We start from the raw sequence: 26,383 nt of genomic DNA, 5'->3' as shown, positions 1-26,383 counted from the left end.
GTGAATGATAAATAAAAACAGAAAATATTCACAGCATATGAAAAATCTAACTAATTTTCAAATTCAAAAAAGTCAGCACTTGCAGCTGTGGGTCAGTTCTGATCTATTTTACACTTGGACAGCACAATGAAGAGAGAATCCAAGCGGTAATGTAGCGGAAGAACAATTAAAAGTTGTAGCATTGCTACAAGTGAGCAGTAAAAGTGTTTGCACAAGGGCACACAGCTCTTGCTATTCTAATGTGTCCTTCCCTTGATAACTCTTTGAGTTGAAATCATCACATTTGCTAACATCAGACGGTATCTGACAGTGTCAGGACCTCTGAAGAGATAGGATATGTTGAAAATGGGATACAACTGCTTGTAGAGCTAGACTGCATCTCACACGGACTTGCTGTTCCGTGATTGAAAAAGGGTAACTGTTTAATAGTTAATCAACTGTGTGGTCAGGCCTTACTGTCCATTTATAATAATGTGTGGTTACTATTGCCATTTCCTTTGTTATAAATTTCATGATATTAAAAGAAAGATGTACTCCCTAGTAAATCAAATCAAAGTACATTAATTTTATGAGTTCAGTGAGGATGAATGCTAAGTAGACTGATGTGAAATATGAAGTTTCAAGTTTACGAGCCCATCATTTTTTTTGCTATTATTATATTGAAACAGTGAGTAAACATGCTTCTGCTTGATTGTAACTGATTCTGTCGTAACATATACTTCAAATCTGTTTGGCTGGAAATCAGACATCCCTTGAAATCAAATCACATTGTAATGATTGTGTAACTAGATCAGAAAGTTATCACATATGTCAGTACTTTGATGCCAATAGAATCTTTCAGTGAGAAAAGAGTCTAAAAGATCTAGTTTTCAATTTCTGCTACATGTTGGTTATATAGTCTCTCTGTCTAACTTAATCTATCTCTGCCAGGCAAGCCCTTTCCCTTTGACACAATCAACAGTCTGGTTTATTTTTAGCTGTCAATCTTTTGCCGGAATGAAATTTTAATAGGATCCAGAAGAGTGTCCAGTATGATGACCAAATTGACTGAATTTCTTCAACCTCTTCACTTCCTGAACCTCCAGTAGCTTGATTATTTCTCATATTGTTTTGTTTGAAAGCTGCGTTAAATCCCATTTCTCTGATAGTACAAGGTCAGCAAGACATGTTGTCTAGCATTGGTCAAAACACCTGATAGCAGTGTGAGCCTGCTGTTATGTGTGCAAATATTTGCAGCAAACAGCTTACAAATGGTATCAGATTGCAATATCCCAGTGTTTATAGATTAAGGTAACACTTTCCTGGAAGGAGTTACTGTACAAAAACGACAGAAGTACCGTAAATTGATTACATTTTGTATTCACTGACTGCAAAGCTGTTATACTGGTAGGTAAAATTCATAAAGCGAAGATGTGTGGAAATGCCTGCAAAAAACAGCTTACAATGGTATCAGATTGCAATATCCCAGTGTTTATAGATCGACTGATGTTGCACTTTCCTGGCAGAAGTTACTGTAAATATGCTTTGTGAAGATGTCTGAAGTGAACACAGGCTCCATAAGCTGTGATACTTACAGGTGAAAGTTCACAAAGCAAAGATTAGTCACATACAACCTTTCCATGAAATTAATCCTTGCAACAATCCAATATTGCAAATGCTACAGTGGTATCATTTAATGTACCAAGACATATGGATGGAGTATTATGAACAAAAGGGTGGAAGGCCAACCTTCTGTGCGAGTTTTACTGTTCTTCTTGTTAGGTTTATCCTTGGGTTAATTGACAGTGGTGACATATGTAGTTTATATTCATTCCCTCAGGCAACGCTGTCCATGCGTCCATGTTGATGCAGCTACAAGTATCTTATTAGCTTGAATTACTGTATGTGATCCCCTTTCCCAAGAATATGAGCCAAGGTCTAATCCTGGACCATTATGGAGAGGATTAAAGTTTTACCTGTGCAAATTAATCTGCCAGGATGATTCTAAATTTTGTATTACATGATGTAATTCTAAGCTCAGGTTTGTTAGCTCTGCTGTCGAGTGCAAGGAGCTTATCAAATAGGTTTTTGTCCATCATTTCTGTCGTCCGTCCATTAGGCAACTTCTCAGTGCCTTTGTCATCTTCCAAATGCATTGATGTAAACATTCCCCAAAAATGGTCTCTGAGATCTGTTTACACTGTGATGAAATTAGCTATGCTGTGTTTTTCACATAGTCTTTATTTTGATGAAAAAATCTTTCTTTGATAACTGCTTGTTTTCCTATTTGGTGTTGGATGCCAAATTCAAAGTTGTTCAAATCATGATAAAACTACCAAGAAGGAATTGTAGCGGATGTTTTTGCCATCTTCACTTGAAAAATCTTTTGAGAATCTTTGTAGCTCATCACATCACTAAAAAGTTTATTTGCATTAATCAGTGATGAAACTACCATATTTTTAACAATTTTTTTTGTTTGTAAAAAAATTTTCATATGAGCAGCATTTTTATTTCTCCGCTTTTGATCTGCTGGCCCAAAGAGATGAATCAAAATTTTTGCTTTAGATTTTCATCGAGGCAGCAGAACTTGCTATTCATGTTGTACTGGTATTTTTACCAAGACAGAGTATTTTTTGTATATGTGAAATTTGACTGTGACTGCAGAGTTGAATGTGTTGCTATCTGTAGGTCACTTTGAAGCTTTGAAACATTCTTTAACACAGTCAAGAATAAAAACAAGATGGTCAATGAACAAATTTCAGGATTAGATGAACAAATTACTGAAAATTTACCGATATTTTAAATTCAAAATGGCCGCTATGGGAAAAAAATATAATTATTGCTTTTTGATTTTCAAAAAAAAGATGTTGAAAACTCCAATCATGCCACAGGATTCAAAGTGAGACCCTAAAGCAGCAGAACAGAAAAGTGTGAAAAAATCTGTGTTCAAAAAACTGTTCCAGAAGCACATTCTACTGTGATGGTAACGGTTTTATTCAACAGATCCAGGCACACTGTTTTCTGTGCCTGGTTGACACAGCTAATTCTGAGGTCACTGTCCTGTCAGCCAGTTATCATCTTGACCAAGCTTATGCCACACTTACTTCTGTAGTTTCAGGTTTCCAGTTGGAAAATTGAGGAGTCGGTGAGTTCAGGTTGGGTTTCAGGTAATATACACCAGTCTATCTAGTTAACGTTGAAAGGACTCTTGCAGCAAGTAACAGCAATCAAGGCTTGTGAAAAAAGCCATTTAACTGTTGCAGTGCTGAAGCTCCATTCATGAATAACGTAGTGTCATTAAGTCCTGGTTTAATAGAAAACTGATACCAAAAGATACAATAACAATTTAGTGGTTTCCCTGAAAAAAAAAAATGTGATGCAAGGGCAGTATTAAAAGCCATGGTTTGTATCAAGTGATGACACTGCCTTTCAGTTGTCCCGAACTCTTACATTTAAGCCTAGCTTTTGTGAGCTATACCTGCATTATCCCTAGGGTGAGCCAAGACATTGCTATTTTAGTTGTGGTTTGTCGGTAGAAGGTGGCTTACGTTTCGAGCGAATATGACCGTGATCTGTGAACCGTTTGATCTGCTATTTTTTAAGCAGGCACATGTAGATACCGGGTAGGTGCATTCATCAAAATGTGTCTGAAATCCAAGCTTTTACCATATTTCCAATTATAATTTTTTGCTTTCCGGATTTTAAAGAAACAGCAGTGAAGTGCAGTTTTCAGGTGCTTCCGTCATCATGGCTTTGAGTTGATTCTGAAGTGCAGCACTAAAAAAAAATCGAAAAACTTTTAAGCATTGTAAAATTTAGCTGCATATTATTTGATCAAGCAATCTTTTTATTGATCGCGATCAAAATATTATGGGAAACACACTTGAATAAAGAACTTTCCCAAATGTACACAAATTTGATGCACCGGGCATGATTTATAATCCTAATGTTTAAAAATTTGACTGCATACAAGGACAGTTTTTTCACCAAATGTAATTGAAGCTATATTTTTACAAAATTTTATCAAGAACAAATCTTTGTACAACAGAAGAGCTTCTTTTAAATACATAATTGAAAGATTTTGAAGACAAGTTTTACGTTTATTGGTGTATTTGGTAAAACATTTGTAAAGACCAGAGTCATATATTGTTTGAATCTGACAATTTCCGTCAGTTTTCTTTTGTTGAGATTACCTTTTTTCCATGAACCATGCCAACTGTTTCATAACAGAAGCTTAATTCAATGACGTCAGTTAAACAAAAACTTAATTTTAATAGTGACGTCAATGTCTGAAAACTTTATCTTAATCTTGTAGGTAAATTTCATTAAGTATAATATTGTCCTGTTCTTGACTACGTGTGAAAAGTGCTGACCTCTGTCTCCCCTCTTTGAAATTCATATTTCTGCACAACCTTGCCAGTTTAATGGTGACTCGATTATTTTATTGTTGAATTCAAATAATAATAAATCCGGAAAAGTGGAAAATCAAATTGAAAAAAGAATAATGTACAATTGTTTATTATATCAGTATCTATAAAAACAAGATCTTATCGTTGGTTTTAAAAGTCAAATTTTGAACAAAAAAAAATCATGCTAAAAAATTTCACCCTTTGGTAGCTCTCTATCATTTTCAAAATGGTTAATGGATCTTGTCACTTGGAAATGGGGTCAAAGGGTCTTAGGTATTGTCCATGTTTAGTGGAAGCAACAATGAAATATTCACTAAGTACAGAGGTTTTCTTGCTCGGTGTGCACCATGTGATGCTTTGAACATGGCATAGTGTTGAATAATATGTATCATTTATGCTGATTGTATTGATGGGTATTGATCAAGTATGTAAACTGAATGATAATAGACATAATATAAATGGTGAAAATTCATTCTCTTCAAAGCTTTCTCACCTTGCTTTGCCCAAAGCTGTGTGTAGCAAGGAGTTGTGAAGAGGGGAGTGATATGCATTGTATTCAATGCATGGATGTGTGACTGTTGTTGAAATGCAGTGTGGATGGTATTTTAGAATGTAATTCCACCATTCTAAAGTAACAACCGAGTAGTATGCCATGGGGGCCATGCACATCAAAGGAAAACTGTAAAAACATGGAGAGAAATAGCATCCTGTGAAAAGAGTCTGCTTTCTTTCTGCTCCTGACAAAAATTAAAGGTCATTTCATCCATTACAGACAGCATTTCTACATTTAGATTGTCAGCATGTTGACAGGTGATGGGAAAATCTTGGTTGAGTCTCTTGCTTATATGTTCTTCTCAGCGATAAGTGCCAACGTCTCTCAAGTATTATATGTGCATGAGTTGACGTCTCAGCTGCAGTTACTCAAGCCTGAGGTCCACTGACCACCATTTTAAAATCACTCTCTTGAGGAGACAAATGAAGTGGTTGCCATGGGATACTAATACACACGGGCTGTGATGGTGCTTATAGACTTTGCTAACATTTTCAGTTGGAAAAAACTTAGCGATGTTCACCATTCAACTTATAACGAGTTATCACCACGAAAGATCAGCTAAAAACTGAGAGTGTGTCTCTTCTGTGATCTTAACATTTCTTCATGCTATGTAGTGAGTATGAAAGAGTAGCTGACGTATATACAGTAATCTAGTCAAGTCCTTAGCAATATTGGCTCAAAAGTTTTTTGCAACGTTCTCTTCAGTACTGCTGCTCTTGGCCCACCAAGCTGGCCAAGTGAGCCCAGATAAACCAGGCTACCTGTTGAATAAAAGTCCAAAATACACACAAAAGCAAATCCACTCATCTGTGATGAGATAATTGAGTGTGTCAAAGACTTCTTTCCAATAACACGTGTGCATGCATAGTTGCTTTTCAAAGTGACCAATCTCAGTCATTAGTTTTCACTTTGCTTCTGAGTAGACACCTGTTGAATAAATCTGTGCCATTCCACTGAGTATACACCTGTTGAATAAATCTGTGCCATTCCACTGAGTCATGTTGACACCTTCTTTGGTACAGTCTGTTGGTAAAGTAGCTGAATAGTAAACCTGGTTATCATGATTTACTCAATAGTAGAGGTTGGCTTTAAAATTGAAAACCCAGCCTTCCACCTTGAGGTATAGGACATGACCTTTAACCCCTTCCAACACAAATTCTGTCTGCAAAAACAGTTTTACCTCTCAAAACGACTTTATGAGTATGTTTCTATCTAGTGTCTCTTGTGGCAAAGTGATGAACCACTAATTTAAGAACATTTTCTGGGGCTCAGGAAAATTTTATGTATTCCATGTACTTATATACCCCGGTAAAGGTGATGCAAAAAATGGCGCTCAAGGTAGGGAAGACAAAAATTGTAAGACTAGGGTATTGTGGAAATTCTTCCAGTGTACGCACAGACTTCATGTGCTTGAGAGTGTAGTGATTTGTACTGTGTGGCTGTACTGTAAAGCAATTATTTTCAACTTTCTGTTTTTTCTCCCTTTCTTTCCCAGAAAAAGTTGCCATTAAAATCCTTGACAAGACCAAGCTCGACCAGAAGACACAGAGGCTGCTTTCCCGGGAAATCAGCAGTATGGAAAAACTCCATCATCCCAACATCATCCGGCTTTATGAAGTCATTGAAACACTGGCCAAGCTGCATATTGTGATGGAATATGCGCCGGGCGGGGAGTTGTTTGCCAAGATTTCAAACGAAGGCAAGCTGACAGAGCCCGAGGCGAAATCTCTGTATTGTCAATGTTTGTCAGCATTAGAGCATATGGTGAGTTGACTTGTTCTGTGTGTTGATTGAGATGGGAACCTTGCAGCCAGACACGTAGTGAATAGCTGTCTGAGCCATTTGCCAACATGTAATTTGCCATTTCAAACTTCATTGATATATTTTGTGTGTAACGGTTTGGTCTTAGCACTGGGTGTAAGAAAGAAGAATTTCCATGAATTGCTTGGACATGTTGGGGTTTGTGGTTGTAGAGCATGATACTTCCCCTGCAGGCCAAGTCAGTGTTGTGATCACAGTCATTAAGGTACCCATTGAACCGTACATGAATAATTATTTAGAATATGTCTTCTAGTCAGCGAAGATTGCTGATTGATCAGAAGCAAAACATCACATGTTGGATTTATATCCTGTCTCTACAAACACAGTAAAATCATAATTGAGGCATACAGCACAATTTGAATGATTTTTTTAAATGGAAATGTTGTGGATCATTTTAAATGTTGGCGCTTTTGTCTTGATGAGGTTGTAATGCTATATCATAATTCCGTGTAAATTATCAAAAATAGACACAATGTATGCTGAATGCAAATCAGGTAGTCTGTAGAGCTGTAGTGGAAAAAGTCATCCGTTCCTCTTGTTTTCTACATTAATGAACAACAAACATATGTATATATATATATATATATATATATATATATATATATATATATATATATATATATATATATATATATATATTACAAATTGATAACAAGTAGAAAAGTAGAAATTCAGAGTTTCATTGTACATGTGTCCTCTGTCCGATGATCGCTACAGAAGACACATTTGGAGAGTTATCTTGTTATCAATTATTACCGTAAATTACTCTGCCATACAGGTATTGAGCTCTGTTTTACACCATGAAGATTTCCAAACTTTATAGGCTACACATATATATATATTTATAAATATATTTTCTTTCCTCCACATTCCAATCAATTCCAAACCATGCACTCCTATTATCACTATCACCTCATTGTATTTCCTTTTCACACTTCTGCTTTCCCGTGATATGCTTTGACCATTGCATGTCTTCTCTTCATTCCCAACTGACGATGCCTCGTGAACAAGGCAAGACATGCAAATCCAGCACTTTAATCTAAAAGGGCTATCTTGTCCTCAAGTACAACACTGACAAGAAATATACACAAAAATTACAAGAAGATACAAAGATTATGTGATAGCATTTGGTGGTTATTTTTTTTCACATAGTTGAATGAGACATTATGGAAGAATTATGTTTCTTATCATAGGTACCGTGATATTGGATTACCCAAAACTTAACTGTTCACCTGTGAATTTGCTAGAAAGTTAAGAAATAATGGGCCTTGGGGAAGATATTTAGACTATCAAACTTTTACAATTCTGTTTTGGTCTACCGCTTGTCGGGGCGTATTTTTTATCGTTTTTTATGTTTTCACCATCTTAGTCTTTTGAAAATTTGGAATTTTTTTCCCTGATAGAGATAACATGTCAGATGGCAACCATTTTGAATTTCAAATATCAGTAAATATTGGTTAGTTTATTTCTGTAGTACCAGAATTGGACGTTGACCCCCCACCCTCACCCCCAATTTTTATTCGTAATTTTGAAAGAGAACAGTTGAAAGTTTGCTTGCAGGAAATTTGAGCAAAAGTTTAGTCTTTTTATTTTCGTTGTGCAAACTACGGTACCTTAAGTGTGCGGAAGAGCCAAATCTTATCTTGCAATCGTTGACGTTTCCAGTGACATTTCCTAAAGTCTGACACGAGACAAGAATCCATAAAAGTATTGAGTGACTGGCTATTTTTGGAAATCACACATCAAGATAATGAATACTCACTCGGTGGCAATACCTGAGTCATTCAAGGACAAACAAGAACCCAAGAATAACTCAGGAAATTGGGAAATATTAGGTGTACTGAGGGATTCGTCACAAGTTATTCCCGAAGCTGTTCATGCTTTAGGGCACAATATGTAATAAAATGATCAATTTCTTTTTTGAGTCATGCTTTATTTTTCTGTCTGTTTTTCACTGCATTCAGAGAGGTCCCTTACCATGTGTCAGTGGTCACATTTTCATAATTAGTTTTTGTGTTGCATATCCCCCATGGTAAGTGTGCCAGAGATAGCGACTGCATATTAAATGACGTTTCCTTGTTGAAAGGGTCTCGTATTTGATAATTAGTTTTTGTGTTGCGTATCTGCCATTGTTAGTGTGACATAGATAGCAGCTGCAAACATAATTAAAATTTATTCATCAAAAGGGTCAGATCTTTGATAATTTTTGCCTGAACAAATGTGGGAGCTTTATTGAAATTGATTAAATTTGACTTCTACACCGCTGAGTGATTCCACAATTTGGAATGGTGCATTTCCAATGTAAGATCATTATTCAAAGAAGTACATAAGCAGATCCATGACATTTTATTTCTTGTTTTTTTTAACATAAAATAAATATGTATCTGCTGGAAAGAATTTCATACATAAAGATGGAAAGGAAAATTATCTTGATATGTAAAAAGGGATCAAGAGTTTTCAGATAAGAAATCTAGTTGTCACAATTTTCCCTGAACTAAGTTTTCTAGAAAGTATAGGTAATAGGTAATATGGTTCAGTTGAGTATCTATGGTAATTTTATTGAATATCAACTAGCTGGTATGTCTCCAGATCAGAGATTTCCAATGACGAAGTCAAAGGTCATTTTGCCTTTGTGGTTATTAAAAGTGGGCAGGCTGTCTTTCATAATATCATTTTCAAGGTTAGGCGTACAGAGTTTGTCGTAGCCCTACACTAGCCAGAGTGTTACCCTCCCCCCCCCTTGACTCAGTACTTGTATTCCCTGGCACAAGGTGTTTGTGTAGCTTGCTTTGTTTTTTTTTTGCTTCACATTTGGCTTTGGGCTGACCCAACGACATCTTTGAGGTCATGTCAGTGTTGTTGGCAGCTAGAGTAGTAGCTGTGTAGCAAAATAAGGGGCTTGAAGAGAGTCTTGATACTATCACAATGAAATCGCTGTCAGAGTGACGTGTCTTGCCAAGGATGAAAAGATGTTCATGGTTGCAGCTATTGCTGACAGTGAAATCTTACAAAAGCCCTTATTAATACCCATGAATCACCTCCGATGAAAAGAAAAATAAATAATGATTTCAAAATCAGGTTTGAACCATTTTTCCTTTGGTGGTAAGAAAAATGAAAACTTATTCATAGTTATAGAATTTCAAGGGACAAATTTGCCATCTTTGAGCATTACATGGTCGTTTTTCACAATTACAGAAATGATTTACTTCATGGCTGTCTGCAGTGTGTGGATGCTTAACCCTTTGAGCGCCAAAGTCTATTTTTGTCTCTCACATAAAAAAACCCTGTCAATTTTTCTCAGATTTTTGCCAAAATTTTGAGAAAAAACTGTAGCTAATGAAATATGATGTCCATTTGGTCCAAAATTATCGAAAAATTATAGAAAAATTCATAAAAATTGGTAAAATTTTGCACTAAAATTTTGGCAGGAGAAAATTACAGCACTCAAAGGGTTAATCTGAATACTGCCCTCACACTGCATGTGTAAATATCAGACATAAAACTCTATGACCATGTAATTATTAATATTGTTATTGATGGCTTTTGTTCGATTGTATATCCATGCACAAAAAATAAAGAGAGAGAGGCAGTAAAGCACTATTATACGTTGTATACCAGGGAGTACAACATTTTAGTAACTAACATCTCTGCCAATAAGCAGAGCTTATGATATTTGACTACCTATTTTATATCATGTTTCAAATTAGAAGTGTAGCACAAATGACATGTCATATGAAACGAAAGTATCCCTATCATTATGTTAAGGGGATTTTATTATATGTTGCTCAGCAGTGACTAAAATACTTTACGCTGTAGAGTGTATCTTTCAATAGAGATAAATAACCGTGTGTTGCTTTTTTGGCCAACGGACGGGATTCCGAAGAGTCAACCCGCTTAATGAGGTCATTCACATAATTATTGTAACATGTCTCATGGCTCTGCTGCAGTGGAAAATTGCTGTTCTGTTCATATTCATAGCTTCCTGAACATGTATATTATCTGTTGTTTATGATATTATATTTGATTTTGTGTAGAGGCTTTGAATTCACTGTTGTCCTAGTTGGCCTTTTCAATATTTTGTAAAACAATATTGCATGAACAGACATTGAGGCCATTTTGGAATGAAGAAAAAAGCACATTCAAGCTAAACGAACCCAAAGTCGTATGTCGTGATGTCTAAAATACCTTCCTTCTTACGACTGATTAGAGACTTGTGCGATGAAATTGAACAATTGTTATCTTATACGTCAGTGACTGCATATCACTTTCATGCTTGTTAGTGGCACTGAGCTGTGCCTGAATGCACGTTTTGAGTCAGTTGTAGTAATTACATTTTCTAGTGCAATGCACAGCCATAGTTAACGATGTCCACGAGGGCCACTCCAACAACAACAAAACGGTTCAGCTCTGATATCCCAAGGTCTGTACATGTGTTGCCAAAACCGCCTTGAATGATGTCGCCAGTTTGATCTCTTTGTCTCTGATGAAACGTCAGAAATGTCAGTGGATAGTTTGTATGCCTGGAGGTTAACTCCAGCATCATTCATTGCTGTCACAGGACACATGTAGCATGAAACTCTGAGATTCTACTTGTTATCAATTTTTAATACCAAATCATTTTGCCATAGAATACAGGATATATCAAGTTGCATAGTTCACATTATTATTTTTTTTTAATTTAAAAATCATAAAACAGTAGTATTTAGGATCATAATGATAAGATTGGTACCATGGCAACAGTTGTCATGACAGTGAGAACAATAATTTATTGTACATGTCAAGTATACCTGTTTCATTGCTCATCTCATCATGCTTTGAATAGCTTCGAAATTCAAGTTTACATATATATATATATATATATATATATATATATATATATATATATACACACACACACACACACACACACACACACACACACACACACACACACACACACACACACACACACACATAACATGTAAATAAAAGCTTGAAATTTTTCTTACTGTTTGAAATTTGTTGTTTCTTGATCTGATGAACATTTTTGAAGAGCTGTCAATCATTGGATGGATATCAAGTCTATTATTTATGAATAACGTGGCTGGATTTCATATGCACTCGTCTACCAGAATGATTGACATGTTTATATTCTAATGGTGCTTGTAAGCATGTCATTTAGAAATGGATGTTCATCGTGTGGGGAAGGGATATTACTGAGGGGTCAAAGGTTATTCATAGCCCAAAGATATTACTGCAAATGAGGAGAAGAATTTTGTGTATCAGATGCATTGGTGATTATACTTTCTTCAGTACTTTGTCTGGCAGTCGCCGATTCCTTCTTCCCACAGCATGGAACAAATTCATTAGTCTTGAGGATTTAAATGTATCATCGTTGTAAATTTGAATCAGTGGTCGTTTATTCAGTCCTGTCACGTAGAACCTTTGAAAACCTGTGTATTTACTGTTATTGGATAAGTTTATCCAGGCATTGTGTGATTAATACTCATCCCGGGATGAGTTCACGCTGTCATCTAAAATGAGAGACAGTCGGGGTGTTCAGGAGATCTATTGATAGAAGATCAGTGTAATGCATTACCAGGTTTTAATGTACTTCGGAAAAACGAGAAATCTTCTCAATCAATCCTTTCACGTACATATACCCGATCTGTTTCAATGTATGTTGGGGCTTGTTGTCATGCCATCCAAATCAAATCAAATGAGACTGTATTAAATCTGATGAAGGAATGAAGCTGTGTGGTTCTGTTGCAAACTTTCACTTTCCAGGCAAATATAGGAGTTGCCATGGCAAATACTATCAGTTGCTTTAATGCATGGAAAACCATTGTGTTGTGTCTGATGACTACATACAGGTTTGTGTGTTCAGTTTTAGCAACAACAGCAATAGACCTGGTTCAAAGCAGTGATTTCGTAAAGTCGTTTCAGCAAGTTATTATGCACTAGTGTAACTTTGATGTGAAACGCTTTAACCTGGATGACCGCAGTATATGCAAATGCCGTCTTCACTGAGTTGTACAAAACAAGAACACGATAGGCAAGTTTCGGCAGGAATCGCTGACTTGGTAGTCTTGCATATACTGCTATGCTAAATGCTTTGTCTTTGAATATCCCAAATGCCACAGTATTTTGGTAGAACCCTATTGTTTTCCCATTGCAAACTTACCGTAGACCTCTGCGGGCAGGGTTGATACACTCCACATTTTGTGATAAACATCAGGCAACACTCTTGCACTTTCTCCACCACAGAAAAAATGATTTCAAAGCCTCTCACAGAACTGATAATAATCAAGCAAGTGTTAATTATTCTCAGTCAGGAACCCTGTTTTAATTTCTCACCACAATATCAGATTTTTATCGAAAATTCAAAAACAAATCAGTGACAACAAGTACCCTTGAAGTAGAGCTGACAAGATTAATCGTACATCATTGCTCACATTCAGTGAATTTCAGATATTTCAGGTTCAGTCCCAATTTGTTCCTTTACATATCACCCTAGATTCATGCATTGACCTAGAAAAGGCAATTGACCCTTGACCATGACCATGCTATTGAATATGAACTTTTTTGTTGGTCTATTGACAGGTTTTTTGCCGTATATTACGTCAATTACCTTGTTAAACTGACAGAGTAGAGTTGTTGAAATGATTTCATGAACACAAACTATTAACTCCGTTGATAATTTTAAACATCTCCCTCTTGTTTTGACAGAGTTGCAAGATTACTGCGTAATACTTATAATTAGTGGATTTCAATCCACGCAAACTGTAACAGGTAGTGTTAATTGTATGCTGCATTTGCCGTTCTAATGTCGGACTGTCGCCTTTCTAAGTAGATTTATCATCTATTTCCATGACAACCAGCGTCTAACTTGAATATGCTGAGTCAGTATCATAAATAATAAATCTTGTGACATTTTCCCCCTTAAGTCTGTTTTTGAAGAATGACGATGTTTGTAAATTTAGCTCTTTTTTTTGGAGTCTCTTTTGACATTAGATATAAATTATTGCTGAAAGGTCCTTTCTTATAGCCTTTTGCATTTCATACAGCCCTGTCGGAAAACGACCTGATCAGTCCGTGACTGTCATGTCCAAGGTGGCAAAGTTAGAACAATCTGTCCATAGGCAAACTCAAAGAAGGCTCTTCATGGCCAAACTAAATTACTCAGTCTCAAATGTTATTGGCTTTGATCTTGAAAATCTTTTGAAACCCAACACCTTTCATCCCTATTTGGCATCATTTTACAAGTGGTATAGCCACAAACTGATGATGTCAAATCGCCGTACACAAAACACAGACGCCTTGTAATTATGGCACTGTGTATTGTGTACGGCAATTTGATGTCATCAGTTTGTGGCTATACCACTTGTAAAATGGTGCCCCCTATTTTTTAGTGCAGTGTCCAACTTTTCAACAACCAAACAACAGTGTCAGCAGGCCCAGCAGGCCAGGTTGTTTCAAATTGTAATGATGGAAGGGATATCTTGACTAAACATTCTTGTTCAAGCTAGCATTGTAGTATTATCGACAAACACCAAAAATCTGCAACTTTTACATTGTAACTGTGTGTATAACAAAGGTCAGTGACAGTGTACTGAATTTACTTAAAAAGTCAAATATTTTTGACATGTGTGATCTGGATTTAAGGAAGGCAGATCTATGATTAATCCAGATAAGAAGCTAGTAAATATATGCTGTAGTCATAACTCAATGCCGCGTTTTTCTGCCCGTTGAAGTAGTTCTTGATTCTATCATTCACTTTTCTTTATTCTTGTGAGTGCAATACATCTGTCGTGCAGGCATGTGTTTGTTACCTAGCAACAAAGCTGTATTGTTTACATTGTATTGACGTGCCTGTCAAAGCCACGGTGAATGCATGACCCTCCATGAGAATCTGGGCAAATTCTGCAACAACTCTCAAATTTCCCCACAAATCGTGGTCTTTGTGGTTTAAAATTGAATTAGAGATGATTGAATTAGTCTCATACTGCATTCTGTATCATCATTCCACTGATAGCATGCAGTCGTTGAATTTCAGTTGTATGCATGAGCATATCACCAGTAACTGATATGTACATCAGTTGATTCCAACTAATTCATGATATCTCGTAACGCTTTCAAAATTCATATACCCCTGTACTTTCACAAAGGTGTCTTTTATGTTGATTTTGCATCTATTTCAGTCATCAATGTGTAATTTCTCACATTGTGATATATTAGTATCTATACCTGTTTTTGTTTTGCATTCAGAGATATTTTCACATTCATACTTTCTTCGCATCATCCTGTTTCCATGGAGATGGATGCAGTCACTCCACAGAAAATTCTACTCTCTCAAAAACTTACATAATGACAGCTCATGGATCATACAAAAAAAACATTTTAAATAATAAATGATGTGTCAGTACCAACATATACACCTTCCTTCAGTTTGACTTCAAATAATTCAGTTTTCTCATCATGTTTGTGAAACCTTCTCACACTTCTTAAACTTGCACAATATTTTACATCTTGGCCATGCAGAACATCTTTATTGAGTTCCCATCCATTGATATACTGTAGAGCCTGGGGAGGGAGTTTATGAATAAATAAACAGACAAGCAATATACCGGTAACATGAATGTACATGTAAAAGACTCTAAGTAAATCAACTTGTGATCTTTTCCAACTTGCATATTTGAAAATCAATTCCATTGCATTATCCTATTTCTTCAGTTTCATTGTAATCGTTCCCCATAGCAATCCATTACAGCATTCTTTCATAATTGATTTTATCCTATTTGGTTGTTTTCGTCCAAATCCACTCTCGTTGCTTTTATACTTGAGTCCCGATATACCTTATTCTGAGGTTCCCCTTCTTTAAGCTCCCACAATGCTTTGCATAACTGTCCAAGTACCCATGCTTTTATAGTTGTGTGACCACTGTGTCTTCCTGTGAAAGTCTGGTTTTCTCTCCCCATCCAACACTGAAAAATTCCTCTTGCTCAATTGTGGCACTTCAAACATGGAGTATACTTTCCTAGACCCCTTTACATTCACAAACACTCTTCACCTTGGTGTTGTATTCCCAAGCACTTCCAATGCTGGTATCCCGTGTTTCTGAATCTGTGCCGTGCTCACCTAAACTGTCAAGCCTTTCTCTAATCTAGATAATTGAATGATGTCAGTTGTGAGTTGACTCCACCACATAAAGGCCAATGACCTTTACCTATTGCATGATACTGATCACACAGCGTAAAATTCATACCGTGATTTCTTGTAAGCTTACGTCATTATATCATTGTGCTGTTAAAATTGAATGATGATAAAGTTACACGCAATTCACCGTATGGTCTGGTAAATTGCCGTAGATGAAGAATGTAACTCTGTGAGGAAATTTTCCCAGTGTATGATGTGTGTCGCTGGATTTTAATGAATGACTGTGTGCGTCATTGTCATAAACCTTGTTTCTTTTCATGGCAACAGCTGAAGGCATTTCATAGCATAGTGGAGCGGAAGTAACACTTCGGCTCACGACAGTGGTATGCATGTGTGGTATGTATGCACCACTATGCAAGTATTTGTATGCTTAATAATAATGGTTAGGTTGTGTAGGAAGAAGGACAATATAGAAAACAAGAACATGTGACTTAGCACCATGTATTCACTGTAATTGTGAACTGGCACAAAGTTACAGTCTTTTTAAATTTTGCAAAGTTATTTTGGAATTTGTTTCAGTTTAATGTTTTTTATTTACAATTGGCATTGTCATACCTATGATGAAGTCTCACAAAGTTTCTAGACTCACACTTGATTTCTTTCTACGGAATATCGTTTCATCTGATACTGACAGCTTTAAAAGCTGTGTTTTGGTTGTTCAGCTAATTAGTCAGTCGTCAGATAACACGAGCAGGATGTTCTCTTTGGAAAGACAAAAGAAGTTGCATGTTTGGACTGTAGAGGGTTCCATTGCAGAATAGACAGCAATCTATCAACTAAGCCTCTATGTTCAATGGGCATCCCTGCCCGGTGCAGAGCAGCTGAAAGTAATTTGTTCAGGGGAAAACAGCAAAGATTTGATATCACGGCCATTCCATTGTTATCTAAATTATTTTATTTTTCCTTACAGCACACCAAACACATTATACATCGAGATCTGAAGGCAGAAAATGTTTTTTATTCTTCAAATGGACTTGTGAAAATAGGGGACTTTGGATTCAGTACCCTCTGCAAGCCGGGAGAGAGTTTGAACACTTTTTGTGGATCGCCTCCGTATGCAGCTCCTGAACTCTTCAAAGATGAAAATTACATTGGCCATTGGGTTGATATATGGGCCATGGGAATACTTCTCTACTTTATGGTGACTGGACTCATGCCGTTTCGTGCTGAGACTGTAGCAAAACTCAAGAAATGCATTCTAGATGGATCTTACACTATACCTTCATATGTATCTGAAGATTGTCAGTCACTTATCAAGAGTATCCTTCGGCCAGTACCTTCGGACAGGTTGTCCCTCGCACAAATCAAGAAAGCCCCGTGGTTAGAGGGACAGGAGTTCCCACGACCCCATTTCCAATACAAACTCACGCCCCACTTTGACAAGTCGTCGAGTGCCGACGAACTGGAAGTTCAGAGTGCACTGAAAGACTTGGGAATCAGTGACGAGCACTTTGAGCAGACGAGAGAAAAGGACTCGCGGAACAGCATAACGGGAACATATCGTATTGTCCTACATCGTATTCAGAAAAAGAATTTGGAGCCGCCGCCGCCACCGCCCACGCTCATCAAAGATGACAAGCGCGGAGGCAAGAAACACAGCAAAGATGGTACAGGACACAGGGGCAATACCAAAGCATCAAAGTTTTGCTCTATTTTATAGAGCATTTTTGTGAACAAAAATAACATCACCTTCCTAGATTTTTCCCAAGATTTTCAGAATATAGATAGCATGATCAAGTCAAATCTAAGCCTTGATCTCATTTTTATTGTGCATAAATGTGAAAAAAAATCTTGTGCATATGTTTTACGTCAATGCCAAAGTGAAGTATCAGAAAACATAATGCTTTGTGTATGACCTTTGAACTTTTAATTTACATATTCATTAGCTACCATGCCTAGTCAGGTTTGAGTGCTTGCTTTTGAGTCAGCAGTGAGTCCATTTAAAAAATGTTTCTTATCAGAGAGGAAAATATTTCATGTCCGTTCATCCATCCATGATACCTTGTGTGACTGAAATTGCAAACTTTTAATAGATCAGGTAAATAGACTACGGAAATGGTTTCAAATATACATCCACCAGAAAGCCATACCAAGAAAATTTAGGCTGCTCAAATTTAAAGTAATTTCATCAAGATTAATAAGCCAAATGTTACAAATTTTGTAGTAGCAAGCAATATTACGTGACGATCAATTATACACTACGTTTGTTTGAGGTGTATGTCCGAGCCATGTATTCAAAAGTTTGCATTGGGATTTGTTGTTCCTTTGGTACATTTTTTTGGGTTTTTCTTTCTCATCAATTTGTACGACATAATGCCGTGAGTTGTAGATTAAACCAAACAAAGTAAGACAATCAAAAGAAAAAGAATGAGTTAAACATTGCATAGTTGGCAATCTGAGGCTGCGCTGTGTCTTGGGCTTGTGAATGATTATGTTATTGCGCAGCCCTGTGTAGTGTTTTTCTCGTTCATGGCGCTGCAGCAAGATGCAAGCTTGATAATTTAATATGAAAACTTTCTGCTTTTTCATCGGCACTGATACCAGAGCACTGTTGTTGCATCATCCAGCATTTACAAAATAAACAAAAGCCAACACAATTTTATTTCAGTGAACAGAGAATTGTAACACAACTCAGATGCTCACTGGCTCAGAGCTGGTATAGCATGTTAATGTTTGAAGCACTGAATGTAGACTGGAAGATCCGTCGCTTGAGGGCGCTACCTACGCTCCCCCTCTATCGTAGGGAGCGTCCTTGAGCGATGGCTCTTTCAGTCTACACTGAATGTTGAAATATTTGACGCAGTCATTTTGTGTCCATCCATCCATCCATCCATCCATCCATCCATCCATCCATCCATCAATCAATGCGTAGAATATGCCAGCCAATCAGCACATTTTATTTATTTGACAGCACACATGCAGTGAAGTCGTACCACGACTTCTTGTGATTTCTGAATGCACACCAGTACAGAAGACACAAGAAGTAGCAGAACTACAATTCTGTAAAAACAGGGTCAGAGAATTAACACAGACGAGCAATCCATTGTGTTCAAGTTTTTAAAAAATTTTAATTCCTGAGAAAGAGATTTTGCACAGGGCATCTCTTTTACGTTACGTAAAAGACGTCGGATTCTATTTACTTTCAAAATACTGTTGAAGATTTGTAAATTCTAATCAAATAGGTTTATCATTGAGTTGAAAAAATGTATCGTTTGCTGCTGCTGTGCAGGTGTCCTCTGTGAATACTATGAAGGTAAAACAGAGGATATCCCAGAATGCAGTATCACATCACCAAACCAAGGTTTACATATTTTTTAGCATTCTTTTTATCCTGTGATATGGTTTATTCTGTTTAATAGTAATATTTAACTTACAAGTGTGTTTTATCAGGCCTTGAAATCTGTGAAATTATGCTACATATTATTTGATAATCCAAAATATTTGATTTCTTGCAACTTTTGCAGATATTTTCTCTATTTCATTTTCCCTTTTAATATTCATTGTGTATCAGATGAGAACATTTGGTAATTTTGCCATGCTAGAAATTGGTGTGTTTGACTTCAGCAAGTCTAGGCTCCCCCCCCCCAAAAAAAAAGATTACGCTTTTTGGCCAATTAAAAAATATGACATTTTCCCATCATTTTAGTGTGTCTTCAATGGATGCCACTTGATTTATTACATCATTTTTGTGGATCAAGTGAGCAGTGTATTAAGACAGTGTCTACATCCACTCTATATGGTGTCTAGTTTTCTGTTTTGTCAGGCGAAAAAGGCAGAGGCACTACTTACATGAGATCTTGTTGTATTGGTTTATGTCAACGGGACAACTATCCGTGTAATCAGTTGCCACTGGCTGAATATGAATGATTATTATAGTAATTGGTGCGATGCATATCTTGTTGATCAGAGGTAGAAATCTGGCATCATGTGTTATTTGGTGGTTTTTGTTTTTTACTGAGAATTGTCCTTGAAAGAAGATTTCTACGAACTACATTCATTGCAAGATTAGCCAGCAACGCACCACCAAGTGAAAACATCACATCTTTGTTCAGTGTGATACAGTGCACTGCTGTTTGGACCTCCTACAGTTGCTTGCAGACATAAAATTCAGTACCAGTCGTGCTTCTCAGCGAAAAAGTAATATTTCAATAGTTAATAATCGTGGAGATATGGATGAAGTTCTGCTGAAATTTAAATCCTTCTGGAGCGCACGTCCAGCAATGATATTCTTTTCAAATTGTATGTCTGTGAATTGAAGGGAAAGAAATCTGAGTCATGCTGCACATTTTCCAAAATTACGATCTCAGTTTCTTTACAATCTGTTCAAATGCTTCAAAGTAATGTAGGTGTGTTCCCAATGGCATCCCCCAGGCACCCATGTGGAAACATATATCAAATTTTGAGAGTTAATGCTGCTGATACGAAATGAATAGGAGATCAAAGAATAGAAACTGACGGAGGAGATGGTTGCATGTCTTATCTTTTCTAGTGGTGACAGTTTTTTTGTATGATCAATGGGATCAATGCTTCTTTCATGAATGGAACAAGGTCACAGTTTGTCAATAGTGTCAAATTTTTCATCCTCTACCTCAAAACCAGATTTCTTGGACAGAACCATCAGGGAGTTTCTGTTGTAATGCAAGAATACCTTGCTTGTGTAACAAAGAGCTAATGTAACTTATTCTTTAAATAGCGATGTGGTATTTTCATAATTGCCGTAGTTATAGACGGTCAACTTCAAATTTAAGGAAATGTTATGTTGTTGTTTCGTACACCTGCCCACTTCAAGAGCATATTTCATGTTATTTTATATAAAAATAAACATTTCGTTTTCAAAAGTACATTCAAGTTTGTGTACACTGAAAAAAATGGAATGGATAGGCTGAAATAATTAGACCTGATGATTTGCCAGTTCTGCTGTCAAGATGTGTGTCAAATCTTGATGATATCCAATGTTTTAAATTTTCAACATTTTCAAAAGCTCTCGTTCATCCTTCGTAAAGTTTACAAACAAATACCGATATCATAACAAACCCAACTCAATGTATATCAAAATGTGTTCAATCTTCAGCTTACAGCAACTGATGTTCCTATAAAGCTGAAAGATGGAAAACAAATTCTGACTTGTTCGGAAACAAGGGGACTGGGTATCAGTGGGTTATGCCATAGACCCTCATTTTTCTTGAGGGTCTATAGTTATGCTAAAACATAAGTGTATTACTCCATAGATATATAAACTGTACATATTGTAATTAGGTTAGTTTCTAAACACACAATGTTTTACTGAGATGGCAAGGCCTAAAGGATTCCAGTCTTTGTGATTTCTCTTGTTTATGGTTTTAACCATTTTACAATAGTGACTGTAGTTTGGCTTAAACCAAGTGTTACCATGGTGATTATGACCCTGTAGACAGTCAGTAAGGGTGAATGGTTAAGCCAGTAATGATGTAATCTGCTGTTTATAGTCATAATTTTATTATTGGTTAGAATTTGAGGAACATTTTTGTACCACGAGAAGGTTTCAAGCCATCATGATCTGGTGAGTTTGTCTGGAAAAATAAAAATGACAAAAAAACCAAAAAAAAGATGACAGTACAAAAAACGAAAGTAAGGGAAACTTGAAGCACATCATGATTACTACACCAAATGATGGGAAAATGTCATTTTACTAAAATTTCACCCTTTCACCACCATGGTTTGGCCCAAACCTTTTGTAGCCATTGTTGACAGTGGACCTGTTCACAGGGAATTAGGGGTGAACAGGTTAAACATCTGTTTCCACTTCTTCAAAAACCAACCTCTGCCACTGAGAAAATTTTGAAAAATATGAACCAATCTGATAGACAATCACAGGTTAGGTCCAAGCTCTAGTAATGGCCTGATACATCATGTTGCAGCATCTACATTTCCACCCTACTCTCCACCCCCATTCCTGATTCAGTGCTAGGATCAACCCATTCTTAGAAAAAAAAGAATATTTCAATATGCTCCACATATGGGTGAGGACTACTTCATTTGTATCATTTCATGACAGTGTTGTGTTTTTATCTTTGTTCAAATCAGAGGTACAGTTTATTTGTGAAGAAAGAAAAACATGAAACATTAACTTTTTTCTTCATTATTATGTGTGCCATATGCGATTCTCAACAAGTTTAGTTTGATGAGCCTTTTGCCGTTCATCAAGCAAGTCCAAGTGCTTGTATGATACAGTACTGTTTGCGAAGATAGCAGAGTTGTTTAGTTAGATCCTCTGTGAGGCATTCTTTTTACAATTTTGCCAGACTGTTGACATCTATGATCATGACAGCCATATTGCAATTAAACATTGTCCTGGAGGATTATGTTCATTTATTCACTAAAAAGGCACCCTAAGACTGTAGAATATGATCATGCAAAGGATTTGACAGTTTCACAACCTTTTCATGGCAGTTGTGTTCAGGCCAATGATATATATATATATTTAATGAAATCTCAACCTCAAAATGTTCTTTCACCCCTTAAACACTGAAGTTTAGACTAACCCCATAATTTTTTGTCAACATACGATGAGTCAGGGAACAGGTATAAATGTCTGATATATAGAATAATATTATTTTAATATCTGCCTTTGAAAAAACATTCGACTACAGACACCAACCAAGGCCTGTTGTAGCCCCCAAAAAGTTAAACCATGACATCTTGAGGGGAAATTTTTGTTCATCTTAACCATCAGGGTGAGTTGAGACAAGTTCTGTTAAGAGCCACCTGCTTTCTCATCTCTCAAATCCTTTTTCTATTTAACAAAATGCTGAAGTGTTCACTTAATATCTGTGCAGAAGCAGCTGTGAACAGAACAAAGCTGAAATGTTTCTACCATGTTCCAAATAATCCAACATTTTCTGGTTATCTCATGGACCTGTCTTTATCCTGGGCTACATGGTGAAATTCACCCGATTCAAATGTCAATAGAATTTTAATAAACACTTTCCATGTGACCTATCATTATCTTTTTTCCTGAATTTGTACAGTGGCTCGTCTACATTGTATTTTGAATGGCTGTAAATACTTAGTTTCAATATTACGAGATCAATTCCTCTGTAAATACATGAGAGCTATTTTGTATCTCTGGTCTTTTATCGATAATAAAGCCTGACAGATGACAAGTAATGATGTCTTTGTACCTGTGTATATTTTCCCATTTTTTTGCTTGTTTGTGATCCTTATAGGAACACTTTGATGGGCAGTGTATCATATAAAACTTTGTGTAAAGGCATGTGTCCATTTTCTAGCCAAGAGAATTATGCCCTATTTTAGAACAGCCAGCTGCATATTCATTAGCAATTACAGTGTAGAACGTGGCAAGATAAGAGGCGGAGTTCATGTAATGCTGATCGCCAAAGCCTTGCGTACAACAAGGGAATTATATTTCATGGCAGAAAAGTGGCAAAGCATGTTTATTTCAGGTACGACATAAACGATATATGTGTAATTATTAAACAAAGATCTGGAAGAAATGGTCTATATTGCTGAAAATCATGCTAGGTTTGGAGGGGGGGGGGGGAGACAGGGTTTGGTCTGGTTAGGTTGGGGGAATATGCGTTGGATTTTTTTTTTTTTTTTTTTTTTTGGGGAGGGGGGGAATATCCATAACAGCTAATTATGGGGAGGAACTCTCTCCCAAGGGTAGCACATCCTGGTAATCCTAAATGTCTATGTCACCCAAAATTCACTATAAACTATCACATGCAAATATATCTGTCCTGCTCAAACCATGGTGGGAATTTGGGAATTTGATGAGCTCAAAAAAGACCAGGTTTTATCTCACAAGGTGATGAAAGGTTCAATGAAACTCTGCCAAAACAGATCAGCGCATAGTCAATCGCTCTGTTCTGTTCAAAAATGGCACTTCTTTCTTTCTTCTTTCAAATTACATTTCTTTTCAACTGATTCTCATAATATTTCATGCATCCATCCAATTGGATCTACTGTAAGTTGTCTTGACACGAATGGTTAAAAACATTTTCATCAGTTTGCAAGATGCTGAAGGATGAGACTTTAAACACCCTTCTTTGGCATCAGAATTTTGATACCAGATCATTAAAAAACCCCGAACAACATTTTTATGGGGAAATTGACAAAATATACATAGTTATAGTATATCATGTGATCACAGTATGATCTAAATCGGCAAATCTATATTCATTTGGCTAATTAAGGAGAAAAAAGTGCTTAAAATATATGACTATAATTGTTATACTTGGTCAAAGCTCAGGTGCAGGCACTCAGATCTTTCAATTTCTATTTTATTATGATTTCTAGTTTTCACCACCAAATATAACCCTGTTCATTATTCTTCAGTTATATAAAAATAATTTTCTTCAAATGTCATCGATTTTGAATTCTTTCATAAAATTTTACCCATGAATTGCAGAATAATCTCGTATAGAAGTGTTAAGTGCATGCCCAACTTGCATTGTCTCATGAATGATGCAGAAATATATCGCTTCATTTTCAGTAAGCGTTGCGCCAAAAGATGAACTTGTCAATAGAGGGCGCAATTCCACTGCAACGTCTTTTGATCAGGATGACTTGTTCACGTGGGGAAAGAACAGATCCGAACAGCTGTGTTTAAACACGGTCCCTCTGGAGTGATAGAGGAACCGTGGTTTAAACGAACTTCTGAAACTTAAGAATGGAGAGATAAAAAAAGAGTGCCTACATTTGTAGTCGACTGATCTAAATTTTAATTATAACACAATTGGAACTAATTTGGGATAATTGGATTGTGAAGTAATGTCGGTTTAATCTGCAAATGTAAGCTCACCTGCTTTTCTTTTTAAGTTATAAACTTGTTTTTATGAGTAATTTATAATATTGCAACATTCAGCTATAGGGCACCTAACACTTTTGAGAAATTTGAAAAATGTGAAGATCCAATTATCCCAAATTAGTTCCATGTCATGTTCCAGCATTCTAAGATTTTTGATGCTGCTGAAAGATGTGCGATCGTAAATCAAACTGAACAAATAGTTACAGGTATTTGTGTAAAAATTATTTTTGTTTTCCTTTTTTGTTCAATAAAAACATTAACGTCATAAGGATAGTGGCTATTGATGAAATTGTTGTCTCTTTGTACTTAAAAAAGGAATCGCCCTCATTCGTGCATTTGTCCTCGATAATTGTAACATGCCACACGTTTAATGTGCTGGTAGACTGGTCTATTTTAGATTTTTCCTGCGGGCATGAATGCCTACTAGTCAATTACAACTAGGGAAAATATGTTCATTCTCAGATATTAATTAAGAGGTATGACAGCTGAAATTATTAAATACTGGGCTTCTGTGATAAATTAAACTTTGTCTAACGTTTCTCTTTCACAATAATTATCTGCAGCGAATGGCCACGCCTGCCAGAGAGTTTCAGCTCGAATATGTGTGATGTTCAGATAGATATTTGTAGTGGTTCCAAGCCGCCCCTTTGCAACTTTTCGCAACCACTGCGTTGCGTTGCCGCTTCGCTTGACCAGATATACCGCCACCAAGTAAGAGATTTAATAAACTTTCGTTTAGAGAAAAGCGGAGCCACACGAAGCGATGACGTAGAGCCCACGATAATACTTAGAGTACTTGCACGAAATGTGCGCTACTTTCTCGAAATATGTGATATAGATTTCCCATCCTGGCAAACTTGTGCCGGCCAAACGTAGACACAAAGATGGCTGGAACCGAAGTAGAAGCCTTGATGGCAATATACTGCTCTGAGGGCGAGTTTACATTGCAGAATGCGACAGGTAGGTTGATAGTGTGGGCGGGTCAGACCGCCTGTTCATGTTGGTGATACACCGAGTTTCCAAACCGTCGTAGTTCGCTCTCTTTGTAACTTTACCGTCCCCCATTTCTTAGCGATGATGATACTCTAGATGGTTCAATCAGTTCTGAAGTTCACGCCAATATCTCGCGGTTTGTTTTCTCGAAATTTTCATTCCAAAAAAATAATTGAATGAGTTCAGTTGTATTTTATTTCGTGTTTCGTGTACATCACCTCCCACACACTGTCTGACGCGCACGCCCACACAATGTCGTTGCACCTTTGCCGTACATGAACAGTCTTCACCCATCACTTTTACCTGGAATTTCTACGTCGCTTTTTAGTTTTTTTTTTCCATTTTGACGAGAGCAAAACGCGCCTTTTCTCATATCACCACCCATATCCGGTGATTGCCGTCGTTTTTTTCAAAAGACGATACACAAAATTAAGACATCCTGTACAAATACAAAAGCCTTGTTTTCGACATTTGCAAAATAAGAATTATTTATGTTTTCAAATCCGTCGCGGTCTGTGTCGAAAGCATAATATAGATAGGTTTTGAAACCAGCAGTATACGTACTAAGAACCGCCCACGCACCATTATGGTGTTTGTCAGGTCCCTAGATGGAAAGATAGATAT

General features: G+C 36.7%; 2 protein-coding genes across 3 annotated transcripts in view; both read left to right on the top strand.

The window, feature by feature from the left end:
- LOC139138961 (serine/threonine-protein kinase NIM1-like) overlaps positions 1-21,034 on the top strand; it is an 82,344-nt gene extending 61,310 nt beyond the window's left edge. The window contains exons 3-4 of the mRNA XM_070707606.1: positions 6,437-6,705; positions 16,868-21,034. Coding sequence (XP_070563707.1) covers positions 6,437-6,705; positions 16,868-17,617 — 1,019 coding nt within the window. The 3' untranslated portion in view covers positions 17,618-21,034. The remainder of the gene's footprint in view (positions 1-6,436; positions 6,706-16,867) is intronic.
- Positions 21,035-25,515: 4,481 nt separating this feature from the next.
- LOC139138960 (RWD domain-containing protein 3-like) overlaps positions 25,516-26,383 on the top strand; it is an 80,874-nt gene continuing 80,006 nt past the window's right edge. For both annotated transcript variants that reach the window (XR_011553697.1, XM_070707604.1), the window contains exon 1: positions 25,516-25,726. Coding sequence is in view for 1 of the 2 variants with exons in the window: in XM_070707604.1 (XP_070563705.1) it covers positions 25,651-25,726 (76 nt within the window). In the remaining variant the exon portion in view is untranslated. The remainder of the gene's footprint in view (positions 25,727-26,383) is intronic.

The sequence above is a fragment of the Ptychodera flava genome, chromosome 8 (assembly GCF_041260155.1).
Source record: "Ptychodera flava strain L36383 chromosome 8, AS_Pfla_20210202, whole genome shotgun sequence".
Lineage (NCBI taxonomy): Eukaryota > Metazoa > Hemichordata > Enteropneusta > Ptychoderidae > Ptychodera > Ptychodera flava.
The sequence above is the reverse complement of the archived record's forward strand: the minus strand, read 5'-3'. Positions and strand labels throughout refer to the sequence as shown.